The 24,872-nt window shown below is 40.7% G+C and overlaps 1 protein-coding gene across 1 annotated transcript in view; it reads right to left on the bottom strand.

Annotated features, from left to right (window-relative positions):
- The window catches only part of LOC133953899 (myosin-10-like), a 46,499-nt gene that overhangs the window by 974 nt on the left and 20,653 nt on the right, over window positions 1–24,872 (bottom strand). Inside the window, exons 5-44 of the mRNA XM_062388057.1 lie at window positions 24,440–24,542; window positions 23,507–23,536; window positions 23,256–23,270; window positions 22,380–22,397; window positions 20,055–20,147; window positions 19,167–19,230; window positions 18,811–18,909; window positions 18,382–18,525; window positions 18,204–18,299; window positions 17,337–17,455; window positions 16,573–16,725; window positions 16,296–16,469; window positions 15,892–16,065; window positions 14,676–14,790; window positions 14,091–14,284; window positions 13,865–13,986; window positions 13,693–13,762; window positions 13,143–13,303; window positions 11,864–11,972; window positions 10,859–10,990; window positions 10,563–10,769; window positions 10,087–10,224; window positions 9,704–9,827; window positions 9,058–9,229; window positions 6,306–6,518; window positions 5,973–6,117; window positions 5,276–5,482; window positions 5,050–5,154; window positions 4,524–4,676; window positions 3,735–3,983; window positions 3,427–3,639; window positions 3,047–3,259; window positions 2,771–2,932; window positions 2,501–2,629; window positions 2,274–2,362; window positions 2,009–2,132; window positions 1,533–1,622; window positions 1,012–1,130; window positions 705–813; window positions 406–578 (exon numbers count right to left, since the gene is read on the bottom strand). Coding sequence (XP_062244041.1) covers window positions 406–578; window positions 705–813; window positions 1,012–1,130; window positions 1,533–1,622; window positions 2,009–2,132; window positions 2,274–2,362; window positions 2,501–2,629; window positions 2,771–2,932; window positions 3,047–3,259; window positions 3,427–3,639; window positions 3,735–3,983; window positions 4,524–4,676; window positions 5,050–5,154; window positions 5,276–5,482; window positions 5,973–6,117; window positions 6,306–6,518; window positions 9,058–9,229; window positions 9,704–9,827; window positions 10,087–10,224; window positions 10,563–10,769; window positions 10,859–10,990; window positions 11,864–11,972; window positions 13,143–13,303; window positions 13,693–13,762; window positions 13,865–13,986; window positions 14,091–14,284; window positions 14,676–14,790; window positions 15,892–16,065; window positions 16,296–16,469; window positions 16,573–16,725; window positions 17,337–17,455; window positions 18,204–18,299; window positions 18,382–18,525; window positions 18,811–18,909; window positions 19,167–19,230; window positions 20,055–20,147; window positions 22,380–22,397; window positions 23,256–23,270; window positions 23,507–23,536; window positions 24,440–24,542 — 5,319 coding nt within the window. The remainder of the gene's footprint in view (window positions 1–405; window positions 579–704; window positions 814–1,011; window positions 1,131–1,532; window positions 1,623–2,008; window positions 2,133–2,273; window positions 2,363–2,500; window positions 2,630–2,770; window positions 2,933–3,046; window positions 3,260–3,426; window positions 3,640–3,734; window positions 3,984–4,523; window positions 4,677–5,049; window positions 5,155–5,275; window positions 5,483–5,972; window positions 6,118–6,305; window positions 6,519–9,057; window positions 9,230–9,703; window positions 9,828–10,086; window positions 10,225–10,562; window positions 10,770–10,858; window positions 10,991–11,863; window positions 11,973–13,142; window positions 13,304–13,692; window positions 13,763–13,864; window positions 13,987–14,090; window positions 14,285–14,675; window positions 14,791–15,891; window positions 16,066–16,295; window positions 16,470–16,572; window positions 16,726–17,336; window positions 17,456–18,203; window positions 18,300–18,381; window positions 18,526–18,810; window positions 18,910–19,166; window positions 19,231–20,054; window positions 20,148–22,379; window positions 22,398–23,255; window positions 23,271–23,506; window positions 23,537–24,439; window positions 24,543–24,872) is intronic.

Below are 24,872 nucleotides of genomic sequence, written 5' to 3'. Positions count from 1 at the left end.
CTCAAACTACATGCCAGTAAACTATGGACCATTAACGGAGCTGTAACACATGTTTCAACATTGGACTGAGCCAGAAAACCTGTTTCCTTATCTGCAATCTTTATTCTAAGCCAATCGAGTGCTAGCGCCAGCTCCAAATACAGACTGGAATCAATCTAATGAGGATACGTATGTCTCTAAAGAAGTTTGACACATAAAAATAGATAAACACGCAGACAGAATAGAATATTACACACTCAGTTCTAAAGATGCCTGTTATTATATATTAATAATAACAGGCTAATAATAATAATATATATTATTATAAATGCGTCTTGCTTCGTTTTGCTCTTCTGTTTTTCTTCTCCTTAAATATTTTAAGGGAACGTGAATGCATGCACAGAGCTGGCAGAGTCCTCCTCGTACCTGAGGCGGTTCTTGAGGGAGTTGACCTCCCGGGTGAGACCCTCACTGGCCTCGGTGGCGTCGTCCAGCTCCCTCTGCAGCTTCCTGCGGGAGGCGTTGGCCCTGGTGGCCTCCTCCTCTGCCTCCTCCAACTGACGCTTAAGCTGCTTCATACGAGAGGTGGCTTTGTCCATCTGACAGGAAGGAGAACGTGGTTAGAGGTCGTGCTTTTTGGATAGTTACTCTGCACACTGACAGAATAACTACAATTAAAAGTGAATCTTTCTATGCAAATCAATTTGCTCATCATGAGTTAATACCTGCTCTTTGTACTGATCGGCATGACGACGCTCGTCCTCCACCTGCATCATCACCTCCTTCAGTTTCTTCTCTGTGCGACGGACGATTTTATTGGCTGCTGCTCTCTCCCTGGAATTTCAAATCAGAATTTAAATAACTTGCGTAACATGCTTAATCTTCGCCAGAGGGCGCTCACGAGTGTATCATGAACAGGAAATCTTAATAAAAATAATAATAAATATATTTATGAAGTGCTTCTCAAAGAACTCCAAGACCCTTTACAAACATTAAAGTTAACAATGACTTGATCACTTCATGGACACATACTTGACTTCCTGCTCCAGCTGCTCCTCCAGCTGCAGGATCTTGGCCTCCTGGGCAGCGATGGACGCTTTAAACTTCAACTTCACCGTCCCTTCCAACTCGGCCAGCTTCGCTTTCAAATCCTACATTCATGATATGCAACGGTTAGGATCCAGAGCATTAAATATGATCAAATATTTACTTTTCATCTGAAGCCTCCCCCTCCATGGTGAAGTGCTTCCACAGTAAATGAAAATGGCAACGTGAGCAACAGAACCGAGGAGTGTGTGCATGTGCAGAGCAGAAACAATAAAGATATTGAACCGCAACAGTGATTCCTGTGTTATGCCCAGAAATAAATGAGAATTTTGCTTTGGCAGAGGTGAGAAGATAAAGCTCCTTGATGCCAGTAGAAACATTAAAAACTTGATTATGTCCTCTGTGTGTTATGAGTGAGATGTTTCACTATGGAAGCAATCTTCTCTGCAACCCTCAGAAACTGGTGAGTGAATATTCATGATCTAATGTAACAAACTATACAGGACCTTGTTCTGCCGTTCCATCTGCTGTCGAGCGTTCTCACTCTTCTGTGCAGTGCCGCGCTCTCCGGTCAACTCAGTGGTCAGGCTTTCCACCTGAGAAAGAGAAAAAGGGGGTGAGAGGCGGAGCATGTTGATGTAAAGTTCATCTAACCTATGTGCCGCCACAAAAATGAACTAAACTACAGACAAACTGTCAGTGAATGTCGCAGAGCACTGATTGATCTGAGAGCAACAGCACTCAGAATACCTCCACACTGATACGTTTTAGTCTAGCCCTTTTTTTTATTTGAAAACTCTATGGTTTATTTTAGTGTGGATGAGAAAAAAATCCTCCGGACCAAAACACGGAGATTGTTTCTGCTATGGAGCAAAATCGCCCGTCTGGACGGAGATGTTTCTAAATCACCTTTTTAAAATGAAAACATATTAGTGTTGACAAATTTTCAGTTAACACGATTACAATTGTTTGGTCCCTCTACCTGCATTGTGGTTTTTCTGAAGCGGTCGTTGAGCATCTCCATGTTCCCCTGCTCCTCCTCCAGCTCCTCCTCCAGCTGCGTGATCCGAGCCTCCAGCCTCCTCTTCTCCTCCAGCAGCGATGACCTGACACACATTTACTTCAGATTACATCTCTCTACTCACTGCTGAATTCTCATTTACACTAAAACCGAAACAAATAATCAGCCCAGCCCCCAAATGGTCCAATATTGATGTGAAGATTTGTACAAACAAAGTGACACTGACTTTCCAGAGACGCTGTTGGAGATCTCATCAGCAAGCTCATCTCTCTCCTGCTCAGCATGTCGCCGGGCTCTCTCTGATGCTGCATGGTCCTACACAAACACACACAAACACACTAAGTCATTTATTCCACAATTTTGATATTTCCCATGCTTGTGAGGTACTAAAGTCAGAACATCAGATATAATCTGTTGATCATTAGTTGATATAGTAAAAATCAGGATCTCCACCTCCTGTAGCTGTAAGATTTCAGCTTCTAGACTCTTGAGTTTCTTCTCGTTCTCTTTGGACTGGGTGAAGATCTCATCTCTGGAGGCTCTAGCATCCTCCAGCTCCCTCTGAAAGTCCTTCATCTGAGCCTGCAGGAGAACACAGACAGTGTGGAGCAGAGAAATAAGAGCTGGTGAAAGTAGTTTTCAGCTCTACCATCAGAAAAACATTTCCCATTTTGTGATGCACGAGGAGTGAAGCAGGGACCGGATGTCTGTTTGTGTTTGTACCTGTAGTTTGCGGAGCTGTTTGACAGCCTCATCCCTGCCTTTGTTGGCCGCTTCGATCTGTCCCTCCAGCTCGTTCAGGTCCATCTCCAGCTTCTTCTTGGCCGCGCCAGACAGAGTTCTCTGCTTCCTCTCATCCTCCAACTCTGCCTCCATCTCACGCACCTGGAGGGAAACAACAACAAAGAGTACGTCAGGTTAAATTAGTGTTTCAGCACTCCATTTACTGATTTGATTCTAATATGTCCTCCTATATCAGCCTTGTGTCCCCCCTTGTACCTGTTTGACCAGCGCCCTCTTCTTCTCCTCTCCCTGCTCATCTCTGGCCTGCACGTCTCGGTCAAACTGGGCCTTCATTGCCTGCATGTTGACCTCCAGTCGCAGTTTGGCATCTTCTGTGGCCTGCAGCTCATCCTCCAGCTCCTCCAGCTGAGTCCTCATCTCCTCCACCTGCTGCTCCAGCATACGCTTGGACTTCTCCAGTTCGTGGACCTGTACAGTGTGAGGATACACAGAATCCATCAAGCAAATAAGTCACATGAAGTCAGGCTGAGGGTCATTCAACAACCACCATGGGATCTTCAAAGAGAATAATGTAATTATTAAGTTAATTAAAGGAAGTGTCAGCAGTGTCATTTAGGAGGTCAAAGGTCACTCACATTCTTTCCCACGTCGTCCTTGGAGTTCATCAGGTCCTCCATTTCAGCACGGAGCTGCTTATTAAACCGCTCCAGTTCCTCTTTAGCCTCCAAAGCCTCCTCCAGAGCTCTGGCCATAGACAGAGCCTTGGTGTCCTTCTCTCTGGCCTCTGCCTCGGCACGGTCACGCTCCTCAGCGTACCGAGCTGAGATGCTCTTCTCCTCCGCCAGCAGCTGTGCAGACAGAAAAACAGTGGCATTTAATCCTCTGAAAACACTTTACAGCCTCTGTCTATCATTTCTGAAAGACTGTTAGAGATCCAGTGTACCTGGTCAAACTTCTTCTGCTTCTTCTCCAGGTTGGAGACGATATGTCTCTGGTTGTCCAGGTCCACCATCAGGTCATCCAACTCCTGTTGCAGTCGGTTTTTGGTCTTCTCCATCTTGTCCATGGCCATGGTCTTTTCCTCCAGATGCTGGCTGGTCAGCTCCATGTCCTTCTGAAGTTTCTTCTTTGCCTCCTCCAGGCCCTCCATCGCTCCCACGTCCTCGTCCAGCTTCTTCTTTGTCTCAAACAGCTGCAGGAAATATTGGTTAATATCAATGAACAAACAAAGATAAGACATGCTGAAGTCATCATCTCACTTTACTGTTTAAAGTTGTGGGAACAGAATGAAAATATGATTTCACTCAATGTAACAAAACGCAAACAAGGCAACACATCGCCTTCCTGGTCAATTTCCAAATTTTCAACATATTTACTTTGACGAACTTGTCCCAGGGCTTTCATCAGATCAACTTCTATTTGAGTTGAAGTCATCTAAACAAGATAAACGGACAGACGGACAGACAGACGGGTGGACGGACATACATTGTTTATTTCTTGCCATTTCTTAACTTGGTGCACAGCCTCAATGCAATACAGCTGCTATGCATGTCAAGGACAGCTTTTCACAGCTGTAAACCTTTGCCTGGTCTTTCTCTCAGCGCTCAGTTGGGCATCATTAGGAACGGGAAAGTTGTGCCTGTCTCAAACATGTATGTTTGTGTGTCAGACCTGTATCTGTGTATGTATATACCACCTGCTAGTTCAAGTTTGTGAAGATGAAGAACTATACCTGAGATTGCGCCAACTGCAGGTGTTTCTCCAGGTTGCGTCGTGCCTCCTCCTCCTCCTCCTGCTGCTCCAACAAGGTGTTCTTCTCCTCCTCCAGCTGGCGGATTTGGCCGCTCAGGTTCAGCTTCTGACGTGTCTCCTCCTGCCTCAGCTCCTAAACACCGCACCAGAAAAAAAGCTTGAGAAAGGAAGGGAGACCTGTGTGTGTAATTCCCATAATCTGCTATAAACATTGAAAATCACTTAAGGTGAATCTTTGTATTCATGAACAGATAGATAAGAAAATGGATCTCTAACCAACAGGGATATCCTGGTGGATTCATTGATTAGCTAGGAGAGAATAGTGGCTTAAATACGTCCTCTGTGTTTTCCACTGTGTGGGAATGGGCATTAGGCTTTGTGACAGATTTTACTTCACATTGATCTAGGGGCCATGATTGGAACTTTTGCAGTTAAAAAATGTATTCTAGATCATGTTTTCTTTTGCTTTAGAGTTTTAACTGGAAGGCTAATGTTGATGTTCACACCTCCGAGTCTTGCAGTTTACTGTTCAGGTTGTCAACTTCTTTGGTCAGTTTGACGCCCTTCTTCTCCGCCTCCTCCAGCAATGCACAGACGTTGTCCAGCTCAGTCTGATAAAAGACAAATACAGGGTTATTATGACTAAAGTACAATAAACTGATCCACAGTATGAGATGAAACTAAGCAAATGTTGACAAAAAAATCGGAGAACCACGCCATGGAGTAGTTTACCTGGAGTTTGTGTGAGCGTTCAGACAGCTCTCCCTTGGTCCTCTCTACCTCTGTGGCTCTGGCCGTAAACTCTTGCAGCTGGGACTCCAGTTTCTTCCTCTTGTGGTCCGACTCTGTCTTTGTCTGCTGCAGACTCTTCATCTCACAGGCCAACTCTCTGTTGTCAGTCTCTAGACTCTGCTTGTTCTTCTCCAGGTTGGCCTTGAACTGTATGGAACAAGAAAAAGCTTCTCTTGATTTTTGTTTGTTCACACAATACTGAAGCTGGCACAGCCATTGCCTCTGTACTGATAGATGTGTCAATACATGGGGGCTGATTTATAAAGTTGTGTGTCTGAAAATAAAAGAGATTTGAACCAGCCAATCAACGTCATCTTTTACATCTTGCAACATAGTATTGAATTAAAGACACATATGTTTCGCAGTAACTGTTAATGTTTCAGGACTTGTGAAATAGAGATGAATGCAATTCTCAATAAAATAAATAAAATAAAAAATTGACACATTGTTTTTCAAATATGTCACACATTACAGAGGCAGGTGATAAAATTAGGCCAAACACCATGAGCCATGTTGTAAGGGTAGATGGGGTAGATATCCTAAAAAGTTATAAACTCTACACTTAAAATAAATATTGATATGGATAGATCATGTGCGTCACAATATAAAAACATCAGATCGTGTGTGAGCCACTCACCCTCTTGGCTTGGTCGAGCTGTTCAGAGAGTTCTTCCAGCGCTGTGGCGTGCCTCAGTCTAACTTCCTGGATCTGAGCCTCGTGGTTTTTGGTCTCCTCATCAATGGCCTTCTTCAGCTCTGCCACTTCTTGCTCTCGCTTGGTCCTGGAGATCAGACACAAAGGGGAAGGTTAAGGAGAATGGGACAACTATCAGGATATAATATAAAGACACATTTATTGTGTCTATTATCTGAGTAATGGCCACGTATGTCTCAGGCACCAAAGAGGATCTCTTGTCTTTCTGTGATGAAAGACAAGAGATCTGTTAAGCTCAACTAGTGAAACAAGCACCTGAGCTCCTGCTGGGCGGCGGTGGTGTCCAGCGTGTCCTCCAGCTCCGTCTTCAGAGCCTCGAGCTCCTCACTCAGGTCCCTCTTCAGTTTTTCCGCCTTAGCTCGACACAACTTCTCTGATTCTAGATCCTCCTGAAGCTCCAACAGCTGGGCCTGCAGCTCCCGAACCTGCTTCAAGGCGTTGTTCTTCTGGACGATCTCCTCGTCACTCCTAGTTGGAGACACAAATAACAAATTCGTATTTTTTTTTTTAGCAGACTCTAATGTCATCACTTACTAATGGAAATTATGGAAAATATCCATAGTTTACATATTCATCTGAGGAAGTCACTTTATTTTTACACAAATTAATATCTTGAATAAAATCAATATATTTCCAAGTTTCTATATTTCTAACTTTTGGTAGAAGATTCTGCGAGGATATTTTGGTATCTGAACAGCAGCACATAAAGTATAGTCTTGTAAATTGACACTGACACTTCACCTTTAAAGAAAAATAGTCAGCTTTTTAAGTTCCACATATTTCACTTATTTCATGTTTGACAGTAGGCACATTGACATGGACACGAATATTCTGCTATCAACCCGAATAAGTTGAAATAAGTAAGATGACCTGGGTTTGAGAGTAAACAAGTAGTAGGGCTTAATCTTGACGTTTGTCATAATCACACGGTGCTCTGTGACATATAATCAAGAATATTAATTGAATATTCTTTCAGCAACTCATGTAAACATCACAATTGAAATAATGTCTTGTTCAGAATAAGGTCAATAATCAGAATTTTGTTATCAATGTAATTTTGTCACTGTCTTTCTGTTTATGAACTTGATCAATTACTCATTACATTTTGGCTGATTGAGAAAACTGACAGTCGTTCTTATTATTGTTATCTAAAAAGTTAAATGAACCAAAAGTAGGTTTCAAAATCAAAACCTTTATTCTCTGTAATGATAAATATGTTCAATGAAAGACAAGTCATGGATGTCTTATGTTTTTAGTTGAAATGGGATCGAAGTGAAGTTCATGTTGGCTGCGATTCTCCAGTAACATTCCTCACATACACAGAGATTCACTGCTCAAACACATGGAATGTTGTAATGATTCAGTGATAAAATTAACACGGTGCCACCACGTTGAATAAAGGCACTAATGAATCTCATCTAAAAGTAATTCCCCATTTTCTCAACAAAGAACACAGCTCTCAGAAGAGCTGCAGACTTCAAAATGAGGCACATCAAGTGCACATCATTAATTATCTGCGACTGTGACTAAACTGATCATTTGTGTGTGAAATTAGTAAGACAGATGTTTTCCATCAATCGCTGCAGTTTGGACTGTTGGACTAATGAGGAAACTGGAGGAAAAGCCACAATAAAAAGATCTGAGTTGACACTCAGAGAAACAACCTTCACAGCTCACAGCTAACGACTAAATAAAGAAACTAATCAAAAAATGTAAACTGTGACTGCATAGACTGTATATAAAGATAGATGACATAAGAGCTCCAAAGAGGGAGGCAAGCAACCTGACTGGCCCTGATGGCTGGCTGCAGGATAGGTCATTAACCCTTAGACCCATAAACATGTCAAATACATGGTTATTCTGTTATTTTAAGTAGTTCTAATTAGACTGATGTTTATTAAAGTGCTAATTTATTTGTTAAGATTAGTTTTAATTAGGTATTTCATTTCTGCATAGTAAGTGGAAGTGGAGACACATCATCCATCTTTAGTTACAGTGTATGGTTCTGAGTGGGAAGACACAGGCCTTTAACAACCAAGAGACAATAAACGGCTAACGAGAAAAAAAGGGCTTGTTAACAGTCTCTCTTCCACTGTGCAATGACAGCATCAATTAGTTCAGCTCTTCATTGCTTAGTGTGGAAAAGCTACTGTGACAACCAGGACTGAGAGCATCAGTTATCATCAATTTTCCTGTGATCAGACACGGCTGTCTCCGAGATGAAAGATCTCAGCGAGAGTTGCTGAGGGGAAACACTGCAGCTGGTAGCAATGAACAGAGGAACGCAAGGAAGTACTGAGGAGGAAGATAGAGAATGGGAGTGTGTGTGTGTTTGTGTGTGTGCTGAAACACACACTGTATCTGTTGAAAGCATGTAAGTTTGAGTTCAGGGTTGACTCGTCTGTTTTCTTGGGCCTATTTATGGTCCTCCTATTAGCTGTACCACCGTAGAGTGCAGTTGTCATGGAAATGCACTTGTGAAAGGATGTTTGTGGTGTTTGTTACACACTGAAATAAGCATCAACACTAACAGCAGTATTTTACCACAACAGTCTTGGTGTGTTGTGATGGTAGTAACTTAAAATGGTAAAACATGTCTGTTTACTGAATGCTTTAGCAAGAGGCTCAGATGTGAAACCTTCTGTTCTTTTAAATCCTGTGAACTGAACTGAAGGAGCCTCTTGGATGAGAGATGAACTGTTTCACTTAATCACATTATGTAGAATCTATAATGGGTTTAGTTTGACACATGGTCTACAATGACTCTGAGGCCTAATTGTAAACTGTACAAAAAGTTAGAGTCCGTCTGGCCTCAATAATGCACCTGGGTTCATTGCAGAAACGCACAAGATTATCTGTGTTCGTTGTCAACATTTTCAGGAATGGAATGAATATTTTCCACATTAATGATGTTTAATGCCTATTTCACCCACCCAAACCTTTCTGCTAATTATCCTCCCTGTTTTCACTTGTTTGTTTTTCTTTTTTCTTTATGACTATGACTGACCTGGACAGAGCGGCCTGCAGCTCCTCCTCCTTCTTGGTCAGTTGGATCTTCAGCTCCTCAACCTGGAGCTGGAGCTCAATGATCTGGTCCTGCAGGTCGGTCATCTCCCCGTCCAGTTTGCGCTTGGCCTTCTCAAGCTCCTGACGGGTTTTCTCCTCCTTCTTTAAACGCTCTGAGCGGAGTCACAAATCAATCAAATGTTAATGCAAAGCGAATAAAAATGTAGGTAAAAGGGCAAAGTCACAAGTTTAAGGGGTTAAACAGAGCTCAAGAGGTCACAGAAAGTGACCCCTAATGGTTGACAGCCTGACACGACTAAGAGCAATCAGATTACCTGCTTTGCAGCTCATTAAATCATTGTACAGCCGTAAACAGTAATTTCACCCAATTAAGCTCATAGACAGTCATACTGTGTGTCCTATATTTGACATTTGTGTTGTTCTTCTCTTTCATAGAGTTTTATTCTTCCTGTTGATGTGAGGAAAGATCATTTAAGGAAAGTGTATTCACTCAACCCTTGGTTCCAGTTTCAAATTATGTGACTGTGCCTGTCCATCTTAAGCGACCTTCTTTGTGTCTGTCCTTGTCCCTATGATCCACATTCCTGGACCAAATTTAGTGCCAGTCACAGCTGTAGGTCTCTTACCTTCCAGGTCAGTCATCATCAGCTCTTGCTTGTTCTTGACTTTGCTGAGGTTCTTCGCCTTCTCCTCCTCCTCAGTTAGCTGGGAGGTCATCTCGCCGATCCTGTCCTCTAGCAACTTCTTTTCCTGTTAGATCAAATCAGATAAAATAAAAAATTAAGCTTGGGTTAGACACGACTAATATAGGGAAGTGAAAAGGTATGAATACTTTGTTGCTATTGCTGTTACACCATTAAAATTAAAGTCACCAACTATGTTAACACAAACCATTGATAAACAAACTTTTATTTTGACACTGCCACTGAAATTGAAAACAGGCAATGTGTTAAATGTGTCACAGGTTGGCACTTCTTATTTGACATCTCTCCAGATAAAATGTCCTCACCTTGAGGTATTTAGAGTTTTGGTCCTCCAGCAGCAGAATATCCTCCTCCATCTTCTTGATCTTTGACTCAGCGGTCACTTTGTCCAGCTGCAGCTTCTGTCGTGCAGCTTCCTCCTCATCGAGCTGCTCCTCCAGGTCCTGTGAAGAGAATAACATCACACATATAAATATCCAAAAACCAACTAAATGCGATAAGATCAAATTCTAAACACAGAAGTTTATAAACTAATGCAGCTGTATACAGAATCTACAGAAAATGTTTTACAAAACCTGAACACTTAATAATAATAACCAGAATTTATTTGCAAGTGTTATATTACCACAGGATTAGAATAACATTAGGAAAGAGGACGTTTTGGTTTTGAAAGAAATACGAGGGCAAAAGGCCATTTTTATATAAAATATTAAAAAAATCAAATAGATAATGCCATGAGTGAACTGATGCACAAGTAAGGAGAGGGTAATACGATATAAACCTGGATGTGTGACTGCATCTTCTTCTTCTCATTCTGCAGGCTTTGGTTCCTCTCCTCCTCTTCCTCTACCCGAGACTCCAGATCATGAAGGATCTCCTCCAACTCTTGCTTCCTTGAGAGCAGACGAACTCTCATCTCCTCGGCTTCGGCAAACAGCTCCGTCTCTGCATGGAGTTGCTCTGCTAAAATATTCTTCTCCTCGACAAGCTGGGGGGGATGGAACAGTTTGAGAAGATGCACCCAGCCCTCTAACCAAAATGAAATGATTTCCTCTCCAAAACAGCTAACATGATTACCTGTTGGTGTTTCCTCTCCATCTCCTCCATCTCATTCTCCACCTTGAGCTGTCTCTCCTTCACCTTTACCAGCTCCTCATCTTTGGCCTGCAGCTCCTCCTCCTGCCTGGTGACCTGTAGCAGAGGCTTCACCTGAGAGAGATGGAGAAAGAGAACATGAATTAAATAATTCTTTAAAACCATTTCTCAACACTCAATGAATTACAGCAAACCAGTTGGGACTATAAGGCCTATGATTGTTAATTAAGCAGATACATTTTATGTCATACTCTACATCATCTGTCTAAGATTTTGGTTTATAGGTCACAGCTGAATTTAACCATAATCGGCCTACTATTACTGATAGTGTACTGATCACAATCCTGCAGCACAAGCCGAGATCAGTCTCATTCATAGTTTATAGGATTTTTTTTGGGCTGCAACTCTTTTTTCAAAATTCTAACATTAAAAAAAGTTGAGATTTGACATAACTTTGTGATCCAGCAGAGGGCGCCCTACTACTTCACCATCATATCTTGAAAGAAATGCCCTATTGCCCTAGCAGTAAACTAAACCAGTTGTGTTGTTGACTACAAAAATGGAGGTCACTAATAACTAAAGACGTCCTGGGCAGAGAATCTAAACAGCACCACAGACAAGCGGAGCAGCGTGAAATGTACAAACTCATCTGACAGCCTACTATTCAGCACACTTGTTAGAAACTCATTAAAAGGGATAACTGATAAGATGTATATGCAGGGATAAGCTGCATCCAAGTCGCTAATTACATTTATAGAAACTAATCAAGTGTCATTTAATACTACTTCAAACCTGAATTTTCTTGCAACTGCAACTAAGCAAACTCCATCTGTTGATGAATGACTTTGGTATTGTCTATTTATCGGAAATGTTAAGGCCATCTAAATTGTGTATTTCTTGAAAGGCTATTTCCAAGACAGACAGAGATATAGAGCTGTGCGTCATCTGCGTAGCACATGTGAACTTTGTTGTCATCAGGAGTCTCACCTTGGTGAACAGCCTCCACCACTGCCAGTGTCGTAGCTTCAAGTAAGCAGCACAGTTCCTCTGGAGGACCTTCAGGGCACTCAGTTGCTGCTGCTTCTTAGCAAAGGCTCTTAAGCAAGAAAACAATAACAAATAATGAATCAGTGTTTTTGAAAGGTCTGTTAAATACTACATTAGGTCTGGTTTCGACCTGGGTGACTCGTGAGAGTCAAAGCTGGCTCTCTAGCTTCAGTTGTGTTCACCAGCAGGTGAATTGATGCTGGGAAGGTAGTTTACAGTCAGTTTTAAGAGCTTTTCCACTTAAAACAACTGCTCAGTGAGGAGCCAAAGAAGTACATTTGTGGTCAGCCCAGCTAAACAATAAACTTAATGCCACAGGGAGGCTCCATAAAATCCAGCCAAGATTATTAGGTGATAATCTTCAGGTCATTAAAAGGGGCAGTTTGTTAGAATTTTCCAATAGTAAGAAACAAGGAAATTCCTCCCTCTCCCCTGTGCCATAGTGGGCAGGTGTAATGAAGTCCTGGAGGGACATTGTAAACAGTAAAGGTTTTACTGGCTCTCTCTGTGTGTACCTGTTTTTCAGGATGCATGTGAAAGCATACTCCGTCGGTTTTAAGAGGTTGGGCTCACCCACATTACGTGGTAACCTTTCTTGAATCAACCTAACCTCAGAAACAGGAGGCAGCAGTTGACATGTTGCCGAATTTGGACTGAGGAGTAATGTTTTCTACAGGTTTATTAAATAACTGGTAGTTTGCTTCAGTTATTGTTAGACTGACAGTGATTTCACAACTGGTCTGCCAGTCAGAGACAGGGCAGACGCTGATGATCAAAAAGGTGTTGCAGAAAGAGTGGAGGAATGTGGCAGAGAGAGGATAACTGCCTTAGAGCCTAACTTCTTCTTCATCCTCTCAGATAAGACTGAGGGCAGGTTGAACACTACAGTCACACACTTTAGCCAATTGAGGTACAAAGTGGTATTACGAGAGTGAATGGGCCAGGGCCAGCTCGTTAGCATGCTTCAGTAGATAACTCTGAACACATACATACAAAGACAACTTCGACTTTATTGCCCTAACTGTAATATCTCCAAATCAGTCCGTTAATCTTAATTATAATTAATAAACAGATATTGCCCATTTAATGAATGACAGAAACATTTGCAGCATCAAACACTGTATGAACAAGCTGGGAACTACACAGAGGAATAGAAACATGTGTCCAGACATTTACAGTAAATTTTCAAATCTCCAAAAAGACTGTATCTGACACTCACTTGCGAGCCAAGTATCCACGGCACACAGACTGGAAGTAGATGATTATGTCAGTGATCTTCAGGTCTCTCTCCTCCTCCAGGTGAGCCAGAACCCCAGTTCTGAAGAAGATCTTACTCTGACCGATACGGAACAGGTTGGGGTCCAGCTCCAGAGCATATATCTAAAAATTGGACACAGAGAGTTGTTCAGAAATAACCTCTCTGGACAGGGTTACATTCACATTTTGTTTAATTTAGCATTCCTCTATGACAAATCATAGAGTTCTATCTGAATGTGGACTTCCATCAACTTGAGCAGCTGTATCGATCTAACATATGGTTTTCACAAATCAAGAGACTTAAATTCTGCAACATACCACACAAGCTATTCTTAGATCCTCGATTAGGATTATTTCCTACCTTAACAGGAGTAAATATATACCAAATTCTTAATCACATTTTATAAATTCTGCCTTAAAAACTATTACCTAACTTATTAGCAAGCATTAAAAGCATTGGTAACAAATATCAAATAGCTGATAAAAAATTAAATACAGAAAAGGAGCAGCACCATTCTTTCACAGGCTTGTTTTCCGTCCATAAATCCCTTGGGGATTGCATTGGGTGTCAGAATCTCGTATCTGTAAACAAAAAGCAACAGACATTTAGTTGAAAATGAAGCTAATCTTTCCTCTGTGTTAAATGTATTTACAGAGTTAAAAAACATCTTTGTTGTCTGCTACCTCTGTCTGAACTCCTGGAAGATGATGCGGTTGGGGAAGCCCTGTCTACAGATGCGAATCCCCTCCAGGACTCCATTACACCTGAGCTGGTCCAGAACCAGGTGAGGCTCCAGTTTACCAGCCTGAAGGAAGAAACACATACACCATTAAGGAACAGAAACTTATACATAAAGTAGAGTAAAGGACTCAGCTTTTCCCATATAATAAAAAAAAAGTATGTACTTACTCTCTTTTCGTGGTTCGGGATGATGCAGCGGACAAAGTTGGGGTTGGTGTTTCTCAGTGTGGCCATGAGTTTAGTTAGCGACTCCTTGTAGAGCTGTCCCACAGTACGAAACATGCCCTTTTTCGTTTTATAGGTAGCACCAAAAGCTGTCTCGTTCATTCCTGCCACCTGGTCCAAGCCCACAATGCGGTCGACTGGTAGGGGAGACGGGGGAGAAGTGGTTAGAGTTGGTGACTTCACAGGGGAACGGTGGAAGCAGCACAGTAACGTCTTGTGGCAACATGAGTGAACATGGATGAAAGAGACATAACACACTATTGTCAAACAGCAACAGGCTAACAAAGTAGCATTCAAAGTGTAGAGCTAACACTTGCCTCCGTAGCTATCAGTGATGGAGTTGGAGCACATTATCTATTCTTACATACCAGGCACTATGTTCTGTTTTTGTGCGTCAGTCTGTCTGTCCGTATTTTATTTTTATTGGCCGGACAGATGGACAGATTTAAATATTGTTTTCTTTAAAATTATACCCTCAAGTACCTTGTTGTGTTTGCAGTATTTGGAGATGAAAAAGTACTAGCTTACCGTCTTTCCAAAGCTCTGCTACAAATTTCTCCGTGGACTGATGTAAAAGAGTGGCCACGTTGTCGTTCAGAGGGTCCATGTTCTTCATTAACCACTCGTCTGCCTTGTAGTCCACCTGTAAGCCCATAGAGGTACAACTTCGTGATGGGATTCGAAACAATAATATAAGTATATTCTGTCTGATCCTGAATTTTGATATTATAAGATATTGATATTTACGATTGTGAAAAATCTGATAATAACACAGCAGCTAAAGACACATGAACAAACAACATTAAAATGTTTGTATATCACAATAAGTGTATATTATGACGGCTTATTTACAAAAATAGAATATCAGTTGATAGACAGAACAACAGGCTGGACTCTAACAGGACGTTTGAGGGTTTGCATCCAATTACTGGCCAGTCAACCGTAATGCAGCACACACAGATGTTTTTGAACTTATAAAAATATTTATTTAATACAAGATATTTAAAACTGTAAGTGTATATCTGACACATCATTGCAACTAACAACTTGGATGCGGCCACACTTCTTGTTGTAGTGGTGTACACTGCAGAAATGATTTATTTCTGTTTCTGTGACAACATTCCCAACATCTGGGTTTTTCCGCGCAGCAGTCTTTCTCCACAGCTTCGTTCTTATAGCTCAAATCTCTGAGCTTCTGACTGATTAGGAGTTAAACGACACAGTCCATCTAATCGTAAGCAGATGTTCTATTCAGCAGGTCTCGCAGCAAGACAAATGCTGTGTTATTCTATTGCATAACACCCTTGACATCATCCAAATCCACTCCAATGCAACGCCATATAAATATACCCAGAATTCAGTATTTCCCTGAAATCTCACCACAAGAGAACCATGAATCATTCTTTCATCTGAGCTCTGACAGATAAAAACTTGTAACTAACTGTTATTAGTATTGCATAAGAAGATCAGGCAGGAAAAGAGACATCTTGGAAAATAAGATTGTAGTGTAAGTTATATATACCATGTGCAAGTCTTCAAGGAAGTGAATGAGTGCTTTAACTATAGGGCATGTGTTGACATACTTACACTAAAACAACTGAATTGGAGTGTATATAGTAATAATTAAACATTAGCATGATTGAGTCATCAGTCCTCACAACTATGATCAAAACAATCTTCCAGGTTTGAAAAGAGATGTACACACACACAAATCCACACAAACAGTGTGAGCAGACCAGCATACCTTGCCGGCATAGTGGATGATGCAGAAGTCGGCCTTGTCTTTGAGCTGACGGGGCTTCTGGAACTTGGTGTGTGTGCCCTGTTCCTGGGTCAGTTTGTCTACAAAGGTCCTGTCTGTGGCCTTGGGGAACCAGCACTCTTCATCCAGCAGAGCCAACACACCTGGAGGGTGTGCCTGAAGGAACAACATTGTGGGTCAGTGACTTCAGAAAGTATGTACGATACATGTGATACATCTTTATCTTTGTCTTTACATTTATTTACAATTCAAGAACAGAGAGTTAAAAAAAGTTAAGCGAATTTTTATTTTGTTGTGAAATTGCTTGTACGTATAGTTAAGGAAGGCATACTAAAATAATATCCTTGATTCAATTATTCAGTAACAACGTTGTGATTCAGACTGACCGGCCTCTCAATGAGGTCGATGCAGGGCTGTAGGTCGAGGCCGAAGTCGATGAAGCTCCACTCGATGCCCTCCCTCTGGTACTCCTCCTGCTCCAGGATGAACATGGTGTGGTTGAAGAGCTGCTGCAGCTTCTCATTAGTGTAGTTGATACACATCTGCTCGAACGAGTTCAACTGTTGAAGGGGAAAAACAAAGGAAGAACAATATTTTCACTGGAAATGTTCCCAACAATGACCACAAATCAAATGCAGGTAGCAAATTTTCTTTAATCCAAACCTGGAAAATCTCAAAACCAGCAATGTCCAGGATGCCGATGAAGGAGGCACCCTGTCTTTTGGTTCTGTCCAAAGCTTTGTTGATGCGATGGACCAGCCAGCGGAACAGACGCTCATATGTTGCCTTAGCCAGGGCCTCGACAGCAAAGTCAGCCTGGAGGCAGCCAGAGGAGACAGGAAAGGAGGAGTGGAAAAAGAATGAATGGTAAGACAATATAGGAAGAGAGAATGACGACACATCAGACGGCCTGATCCTCACGATGAAATCTATTCTTCCCTGGACAGATGAGCTCTTCGTCTTGGCGAACCTGTACAGAATAACTTTAATGTTCTGAGTCAGACCTTCATTAATATCTCAGTCAATGGTTTGGGACAACAGCCATTTCCAAAAAGCTTTGACCATTATCATCAAAGTACTGCACTTAAAATAGCAATTAATGACTAAAACATGTGAATGATTTAACAGACAGTACTCTAAACGTTGCCTTGTGGCTTTTTGACATCATGAGTTCACTGTTTTGAACATCAATTGTTCTGCAATTGTTGTTTTTTTTCCAATCAATTCCAAAGAAGCATGAAGAGTTATAGATTAAATATTGTTGTAATTGGGAAGAGAATACAAAACGTTAGTTGCAGGATTCATTCATAATCTTTAGTTTCCGCTCCTTGTTAGTGGAGGCCTCCAACTAAACAAACTTCAGTTCCTTTTCTTTCCATTAAATAATTACTGTACGTACACAGAAAAAAAATGCCCAGCCAACTGACCTGCTCTTTAGTCTGTGCTTTCTGGACGTAGTCTCTTCCCACTTTGATCCTTGGTGACAGGATTGCTCTGGTAAATTCCATTACATTCATACCCAGCAAGTGACACAGCTTCTGAGCAGCTGGTAGACAAGAGATGGAAAAACAGAAAATTAAGTGAATACAAAGTAGAATAAAATGCCAAAGTAAGATATTTGAGACTATGTATATAAATTGCTTTGTCGACCCAGGAAAGCTTTCCCAGAATGCTTTTTTTTGACACAACTGTCTGACAATGATGTAATTAAACAGACATGCATGCAAACCTATTGATCTTACCACAAATCTTTCTAAGATGTCAGTTTTCATATAAAATGTGATGGGGAAAGTGTAATTATTTTTCATGGCTGCAGCTTGTGGAAAAGGAGGAAAAGGCAGAATCTAGACTGATCCGCCAAGTCTCACTTCTAAAAAAAACAAGCGCTTCAGGCCTCGCTTCTGCTCATCGCATTTGGGGAAATCTGGCTGAGCCGCATCACTGGCATTAGATTTACTCCCCTCTCTCTCTTTCTCCTTTAAGTGCCAAATATGGAGTGCCACATGTGGAGGAACTGGAAGGCTGTGCCCCATTTCCTCTAGGAGTAAATCCTCATAACGATGTGACTCAATGGCAGGTTGACAACGCTCAGGGAGAGAAAAGATGTAAATCACTGGTCCCTCTGTTCAGTGGATGAGGTGCACAGTGTGAGGGAGGCAGGACAAGTTGAAGTGTTATATAGGAAGGGAGAAAGGAGGAGAGCAGTGTCTTGACCTGCGATCTCCAAGCTACAGTGTTGTGAACAGATGTCCTAGGATTTGTGTGTGTGTGTGTGTGTGTGTGTGTGTATTTACCAGTATTATCAGGCATAGAGGCTTGGTCAGAGTTCCTCTCCTTTTTGAAGATAATGTTTCCAAACTGAAGCACTGAAGACACGACCTTCAGCATGCCTATAAGATAAAGAATCCGGAGAAATTTCAATCAGTTTAGTTTCCCCTTTGCTGTGTTATTTTAATGTTTTGGATTACATACCCAGAATCTCCTCATGGCCGAAGCTCATGATGTGCATCGCCTCCATTGTCTCTTGGAAGTTGTCTTTGTCCTGCTGACCCGGGATCGTGACGTTGCCATTGGACAGGAAACGGTAGTTGTTGAATCCTTCCAAAAGCAGGTCCGCTGTCCACCAAACAACACAGTCACCGTTATCCATGATATTAAATCACCCCAAACTCACTGTGGAGGATTCTGATGAGATTTAACTTACTACAATTTGTATACATTGTTAATAGTTAATACTTACTGTGTGTGTGTAAATATATATATACACTCACATACACTGAATAAATTATGTTAGCCTTGCACATACAGTAATCACACTGGAAAGATGAGCTGCAGTCTGAAGTTATGACAGACAGAGAAGAGCTCTTATATAGTGTAACAGTTCAAGCTCCGTCTACTCACATTGCAGGTGTTCTCCAGCTCCAACCAGCAGCTGGTAGAAGACGTGGAAGGTGCGCTCATCTTTGGCTTGACGAATAGCTCTGGATTTCTCCAGTAAGTCTATCACAGGCTGGTCAAGGTAAATAATATCTACCTGGTGAGTAAGTTTGATGTAGAAACAAAATTCCATTCCTTCTGTCCAGTTCAAATTGGTTAAGATTACAGGTTCAAAAAAATCAGCTTCACTACAAACGGAACATTTCTATGGCATGCAGGGATGAACATTTTCGGTTGGATTCATTAGCAACAGTCCTGATTAATCCTCCTTATAAATATTTGACCTAGTAGTTCTACTAAATCTTTTTAAAGCAGGATACAAGTTTCAATATTGGCTCCAACAATGTATCCGGTGACATCAAAGTTGATACGGATGAATTTCCCCTGCAGAGATCAACACAAGATAATTGTTCAGGAAATGCACTATTCAAGATAACAGGGAATCAATCTGCAACTAAATGACACTAAGGCACCCCCTCTATTAATAGAACACTGATATAGATTTACAGTATTGATTGTAAAACAGCTTTTAATATTTAAAGTAATTCAACTTTTGACACATGACTTCAACCAGCATCCGTAAATTTCCAGTATTCTTTTGAATACCTGTCTTGAATCATTTGTCATCAATGGGATCTGACTGATGACAATAGAGGATATTTGAGCTAGCTGGCTGAGGGTAATGTAGATCAACCGGGTTAACAGCTTCTGAAGAATCGCATTAATTTAATAATTATAGCATAATTTCTATTGAATTTTACCGATTTATCTGCCGCAGGGACACTGTAAACCGAGGGTTTACTCATGTGCTGCTTCCCTTCTCAGAAGTCTGCTGAGTGCGGTTGGTCTGAAAGGCTCCACTTTCAAAGGCCTCATTAATGACTAACAGGCACGTGTGTCTGGCTGTATGGCCTGTTTAACTGCAAACAGGAAAGACTAGATGATTCAATTACTTTCAATCAATTTATTCTTGACTTAAAAAGAAAAAAAAAAGAAGCCATACTGGTGTTGAGACCATAGACGGCATATAAAAATGAACGATATGACAGCTCCCCAAATGTGAAGTCAAAGCTCTTTGTTGCAAGATGGTAGTGTTTCTATTTTGGCTTCATTTCTGGAAGTGTCGTTAATCTTTATATAACGTGTGTATGGCTGAGACAGGAGGACACCACGGTAGACATATTGAATATCATTTTTTCTGTACTTACAAATCGTGACGAGTTGTCATTTTTCACTGTCTTCGCGTTGCCAAACGATTCCAGGATGGGGTTGGCTTGTAAAAGCTGACGTTCCAATTCACCCTGAAAAAAGGATGAATCGTTACCATATGAAAATCAAGTCTAAAAAAGAGAGAAATTAATTCAGATTTTCACTGACAACTGAAAAAGGCATATACATGCAGACAAAGACAGCAGACCTCTGAAGACTTGTGTGTTTAATACAGGAAAACAAAGAAAAGGTTTCATAACTCACGCACACAGATAAAGACAGTAGATGGAAATATTAAGAGTGACCTGATGGAATATTTCAAAACTGTTGGATGTGAAACTTATATGGTTTTTGACTGTCAAATGTTGAGACTTCACCTTGGGCTTATAGACTAAACAATTGAGAGAAAAGCTTTCGATCGGATCATGAATATTGTAAAGCTATATCTCAAACCTTCCAAAAACCAAGCCAACACAATTTTATCTTCTAAAGTTTAGATGGAAAAGAAAATTCCATTTGGGATCTGCTCTGGGGAATTTTTCTTTAACTGTGACAGAAGCCAGACATGCAATTGATCATGTCAGGGGGAATGTGTCCACAGCGCACAACAGAAACACTATTTTTGGTCAAATTGGATTCTCTGACATGTTGAATTAAAAAAAGCATATTTTAAAGATGTTTGAACAGGTGGTCTGCTATGTTTCCATCTGAGCCTCATTGTTGGCCTTGTCATGACCAGAGAATCCAACAGAAAAGAGAGAAAAAACTATTTTTTCTGCTCCGTTATTTCTCTTCTTGTGGCTAAGTGAAATATTTTCCCATTACGTCAAAAATTGCTGTGCTCACTTGAGGTTTGCGGAGGCCATTTTCCACAAAAAGGAACTGAGGAATCAGCATTTGGTTAGTATGTGAGACTTGTAATGTGATCTTTGGCTTGAGAGCATGATGGGCTGCTTTTAATTGAGTTTCTGAGCAGCTCGAATGAGGCAGGGCTGAACTAGATAAACCTGGACTTTCTCCAGCTATCAGAGCAGAAGCAAATCCCACAGAGGCCAGAAGATTTAACCCAAAAGCCCTTGTTTCTACATAAACACAGTCCTGTGGTGTAATTTGGTTGTTAAAATTATCCATTGGCAACCTCTGCCCATTTGTGTGGTCTATTGTACACACAATGTGCAGATTAAAAACACCAGGGGGGGTCCAGCTCAGCAGCATTTAGAGGTTTGACCCACATTTCTATAGCAAAGTGGATATGTCAAACATCTGACAGAGTCAGAGCCAGCTCCTCCACCAGAGACTGCCAATTGTTTTGCAAGCAATCTGACTCATTATAAGTCAACACTATTAATATCCAAAAGCTTCTGAAGCTAAAAAAGAATCCAAATTATCTCCCTCCAACAATTTTTTCATAAACTTTGATAGTTACAAGTTTGTCTCTTATTAACGTGCAGCGTGTTTGGCAGGCCACAAAGCCGAGCAGTGTTTTAGGACAGGCCGAGTGAAGCCAAAGAAGATCAGTCAAAACTGTCCCACTAAACTTTCGGAGGCAGAGGCCAGTCTAGGAGGTTGTGAACACTGCTCAACATCTGCTGCAGGGGCCAAGAGGTGCAGCAAATATTACAAGTCTTGCTTTTCAGAAGAAAGAAAAATAGGGCATTTCTTGGGAAAGGGCACAAAGTGTTTAGATCTAAATGGAAACAAGTCGATGTAGAGAACTTGTTTAGGCTCTTTGGGCTGATTCCTACTTAATGTTAGATAGATCAACTACTACATCTAGTGATTAAGTTGAGCTTGCTTAAAAAACAGCAAACCATTTCAATTATATGATGCATAAATATAGGTTAATACATTTCTGGTGAATTAACTGGAGGGTTGCTGTAAAAATATAAAGGGCTGATTAGTATTTTTTTATTGTTTTATCTTAAGATCTGTGCCTTACATTCTTAACAGAATTAACAGGCTTTAATAAGCGATAGTTTAAACAAGCAGCTGTTGATTTCACTGCATGTAATGATAAGTGTATTTAACTATAAGTGTATTTAACTAACTACAATTTTATTGTAGTTAGTTAGTTTATTAACATATCCTGTTTAATAAACTCTGTACGTTCATGTTAGATCAACACACATTGATAGCTATGGCTGGTAGCAAGTTGTACTGTAGGCTTAAAGTGGATGGAAAGCATCTAAAACCCACAGTCAGTGAATATAACAGTTATTAGTGAGTTATTCTGAGGTTAAAGAGTAGGTGGCGACGGAGTGGGTAATGTGCCCCCTTCATATTGTAAGTGAAGTGAGATAGGTAAGAAACTACATACTACTCACATAAAACAGGGGTCCACTCTGTAGGATATGGGAAGATTCAATTGTTATTATGGAAAATAATAAACTGCATTAATGTCATGGAAACAAGTAAACCTGTAATTTACGCTGAATATTTCTAAAAATTATACATTGGTGTCACAATCTACAACAACCTACAGCAGTCTGTCATTTGAGTTAGCAAAAGGTGATATTATACTATTTCTGAGGTCTATGATCACGGCCCTCGAGACCAAGATCACTGCTGCTGTCCTGTTGGTAAACACATAATTCATTGTCTGCATCATCCACACGTACACAGGTATCTATCTAAACACAGGCTTTTCTCCTGTTCTTAAAATCTCCCTCCACATGAAAGGATGTTACACTGTTTTACTAATGCTTTACTTATTTTCAGTGACGTTAAAAAACGTTGTTTGCATGTAGACAAAAAGCCAAAGCTCACAGAAAAGCTAGGTTTAAATAAAAATACCAGTGTACCACAGGCGAAATGTCTCTAAGGGCTACCTGCAGGGCTCTGGATTATAATGGGCCAGGACTGAGAATCACTGCAGTACTGAAGGTAAACCCACACATAACGTGATAAGCTGATGCTTTTAAAAAAGAGAGGTGTGGCCACTAGTTCTGTCTTAACAACAACACGGATCAATAACACTTTGGACTGCACTGAATACAGTTAGCATTTTTCCTATATAAAAATTCTTATTCTTCAAGATGAATGCCTTGACTTAATGTGTGACAACAGCTAAAACAAACAAACATCTGACTATGTTTCATTGGGTGTGAATCACAATAAAAGCAGGCAAATGAACTGTATGTCACATTAACATAAAACACAATGTTATTTGAATAATCATGCCAGTTTTAAAATGTACTTACAACTGCATTTTGAGCCTGATGGAGAGAGACAAAGTAATTGCTAATTAGGCTTTTTCTGCATTCTTTAAGTAAACCATAAAGTAGAATTAGTGAAATCCTTGGAATTACTGACACTATTTGATGATCCCATAATAGGCTCATACTCAACAGATATATTATGAGCCAAGGGAATTACATTTTTTTATTTGAGTGGAAAATGTCAGTGTAGCATGCACACGAACATGGGTGTATAAAAAAGCATAAAGACTTGCCTGCTGTTTCACTGGTTTAGGTGACTCTGGCTGTTTGTTACAGAAAGACAAATGCAAATTGTTAGATTGCACCCACACTCATCCAGTGCACAAAGTAATTTAGCCCAGAATAGGTATTGATATTAATACTGCGAAACCTTAAACAAACAGTACTTATTTCTAATTATTGTTACTCCATTTACAGCGTTCTCATAATCCACATGTGAGTTTTTATTTCTATAGAAAAGCTAAGCTGTTTCAGACATGAACACCGGAAAACGTTTCACAAATGAAGAACACAGCAGGAGATTGCCTGAGTCAGACATGGTCACAACAAAAGGAAAATGCCTGGCACATTCAGGTGAGGGGTGCCTGGGCAAATTGGACATGACGAATAAATTCTGCTGGAGAAATCACACATTTTTTGTTTACAGCATATCAACAAATGCGTCTGCCCTTATCGTCAAAAGCACTCAAATCTTATTGTTTTCTATGTGTATGGCAACTGTTTATCATCATGTTATTTGTATTCTTTTAGCGTTCATCACTTGTTAGAAATGATATAAAACACCAACTCTCTCGCTGGAGATTTTCTGGAAATTAGCTTGTTGTGTTCTCACATGGGCTCACTCTGATATATTTTCCAGACATTTTACTAGAGGGCTGTTAGAAAAAGTTCTAGAAAATGTCCCGAACAGCTGACTTGGACATTTGCCTTCTCGCCATCAGCCCCTCTGGATAATTTCAGGAAAAATGTGTGGAATCCAGAGCATGTCTGAAAGCGGCTTCATAATATCCTTACAGAGTTGTAGGGGCATAGAGACATACTAAAGGGAATTATGACAGTAGTTACTCCTCCATTGACATTTGTATTCCATCTCCGTTTTATGGGATGTTTAGGTTACAACTTAAAGTTCAATCTGAATTAGAGTCTGGAATATGAAGTATACTCACAGGATTGTTGTGGTCTTTTCTTCCTTTGTGGGAAGAGGCAACGTGTGCCAGGTACTGAATGACCTTCTTTGTGTTCTCAGTTTTTCCAGCTCCTGACTCACCTCTGTGAGACAAAAGAAGAAACCACAAACAAAAGACAGGCATCTTGAGAATGAAACTTTTTATAATGAGCTCTCTATATTTATACCCAAGCCCGGGTGATACTGGATCGAACATGTTCTGCTCTTACTTAGCTTTACAGATCTGCAGGTGTTTGTGAGCGCGCACAGAACACTATCCCTACCCTCTTTTTCACCAAAGGAAAAAAAATATATTGAAGAATGAAAGATAATAACATAAACTCAAACTGGTTGTGAGCGTGTGAATAGTCAGCCTGCTTATCACTGCTGCCATACAGTGGCTGTGGCATAAAATCCGGGAATACAATCATGTC

This window comes from Platichthys flesus, chromosome 5 (genome assembly GCF_949316205.1).
Source record: "Platichthys flesus chromosome 5, fPlaFle2.1, whole genome shotgun sequence".
Lineage (NCBI taxonomy): Eukaryota > Metazoa > Chordata > Actinopteri > Pleuronectiformes > Pleuronectidae > Platichthys > Platichthys flesus.
Note: the sequence above shows the minus strand (reverse complement) of the source record. Positions and strands in the feature narration are given on the sequence as shown.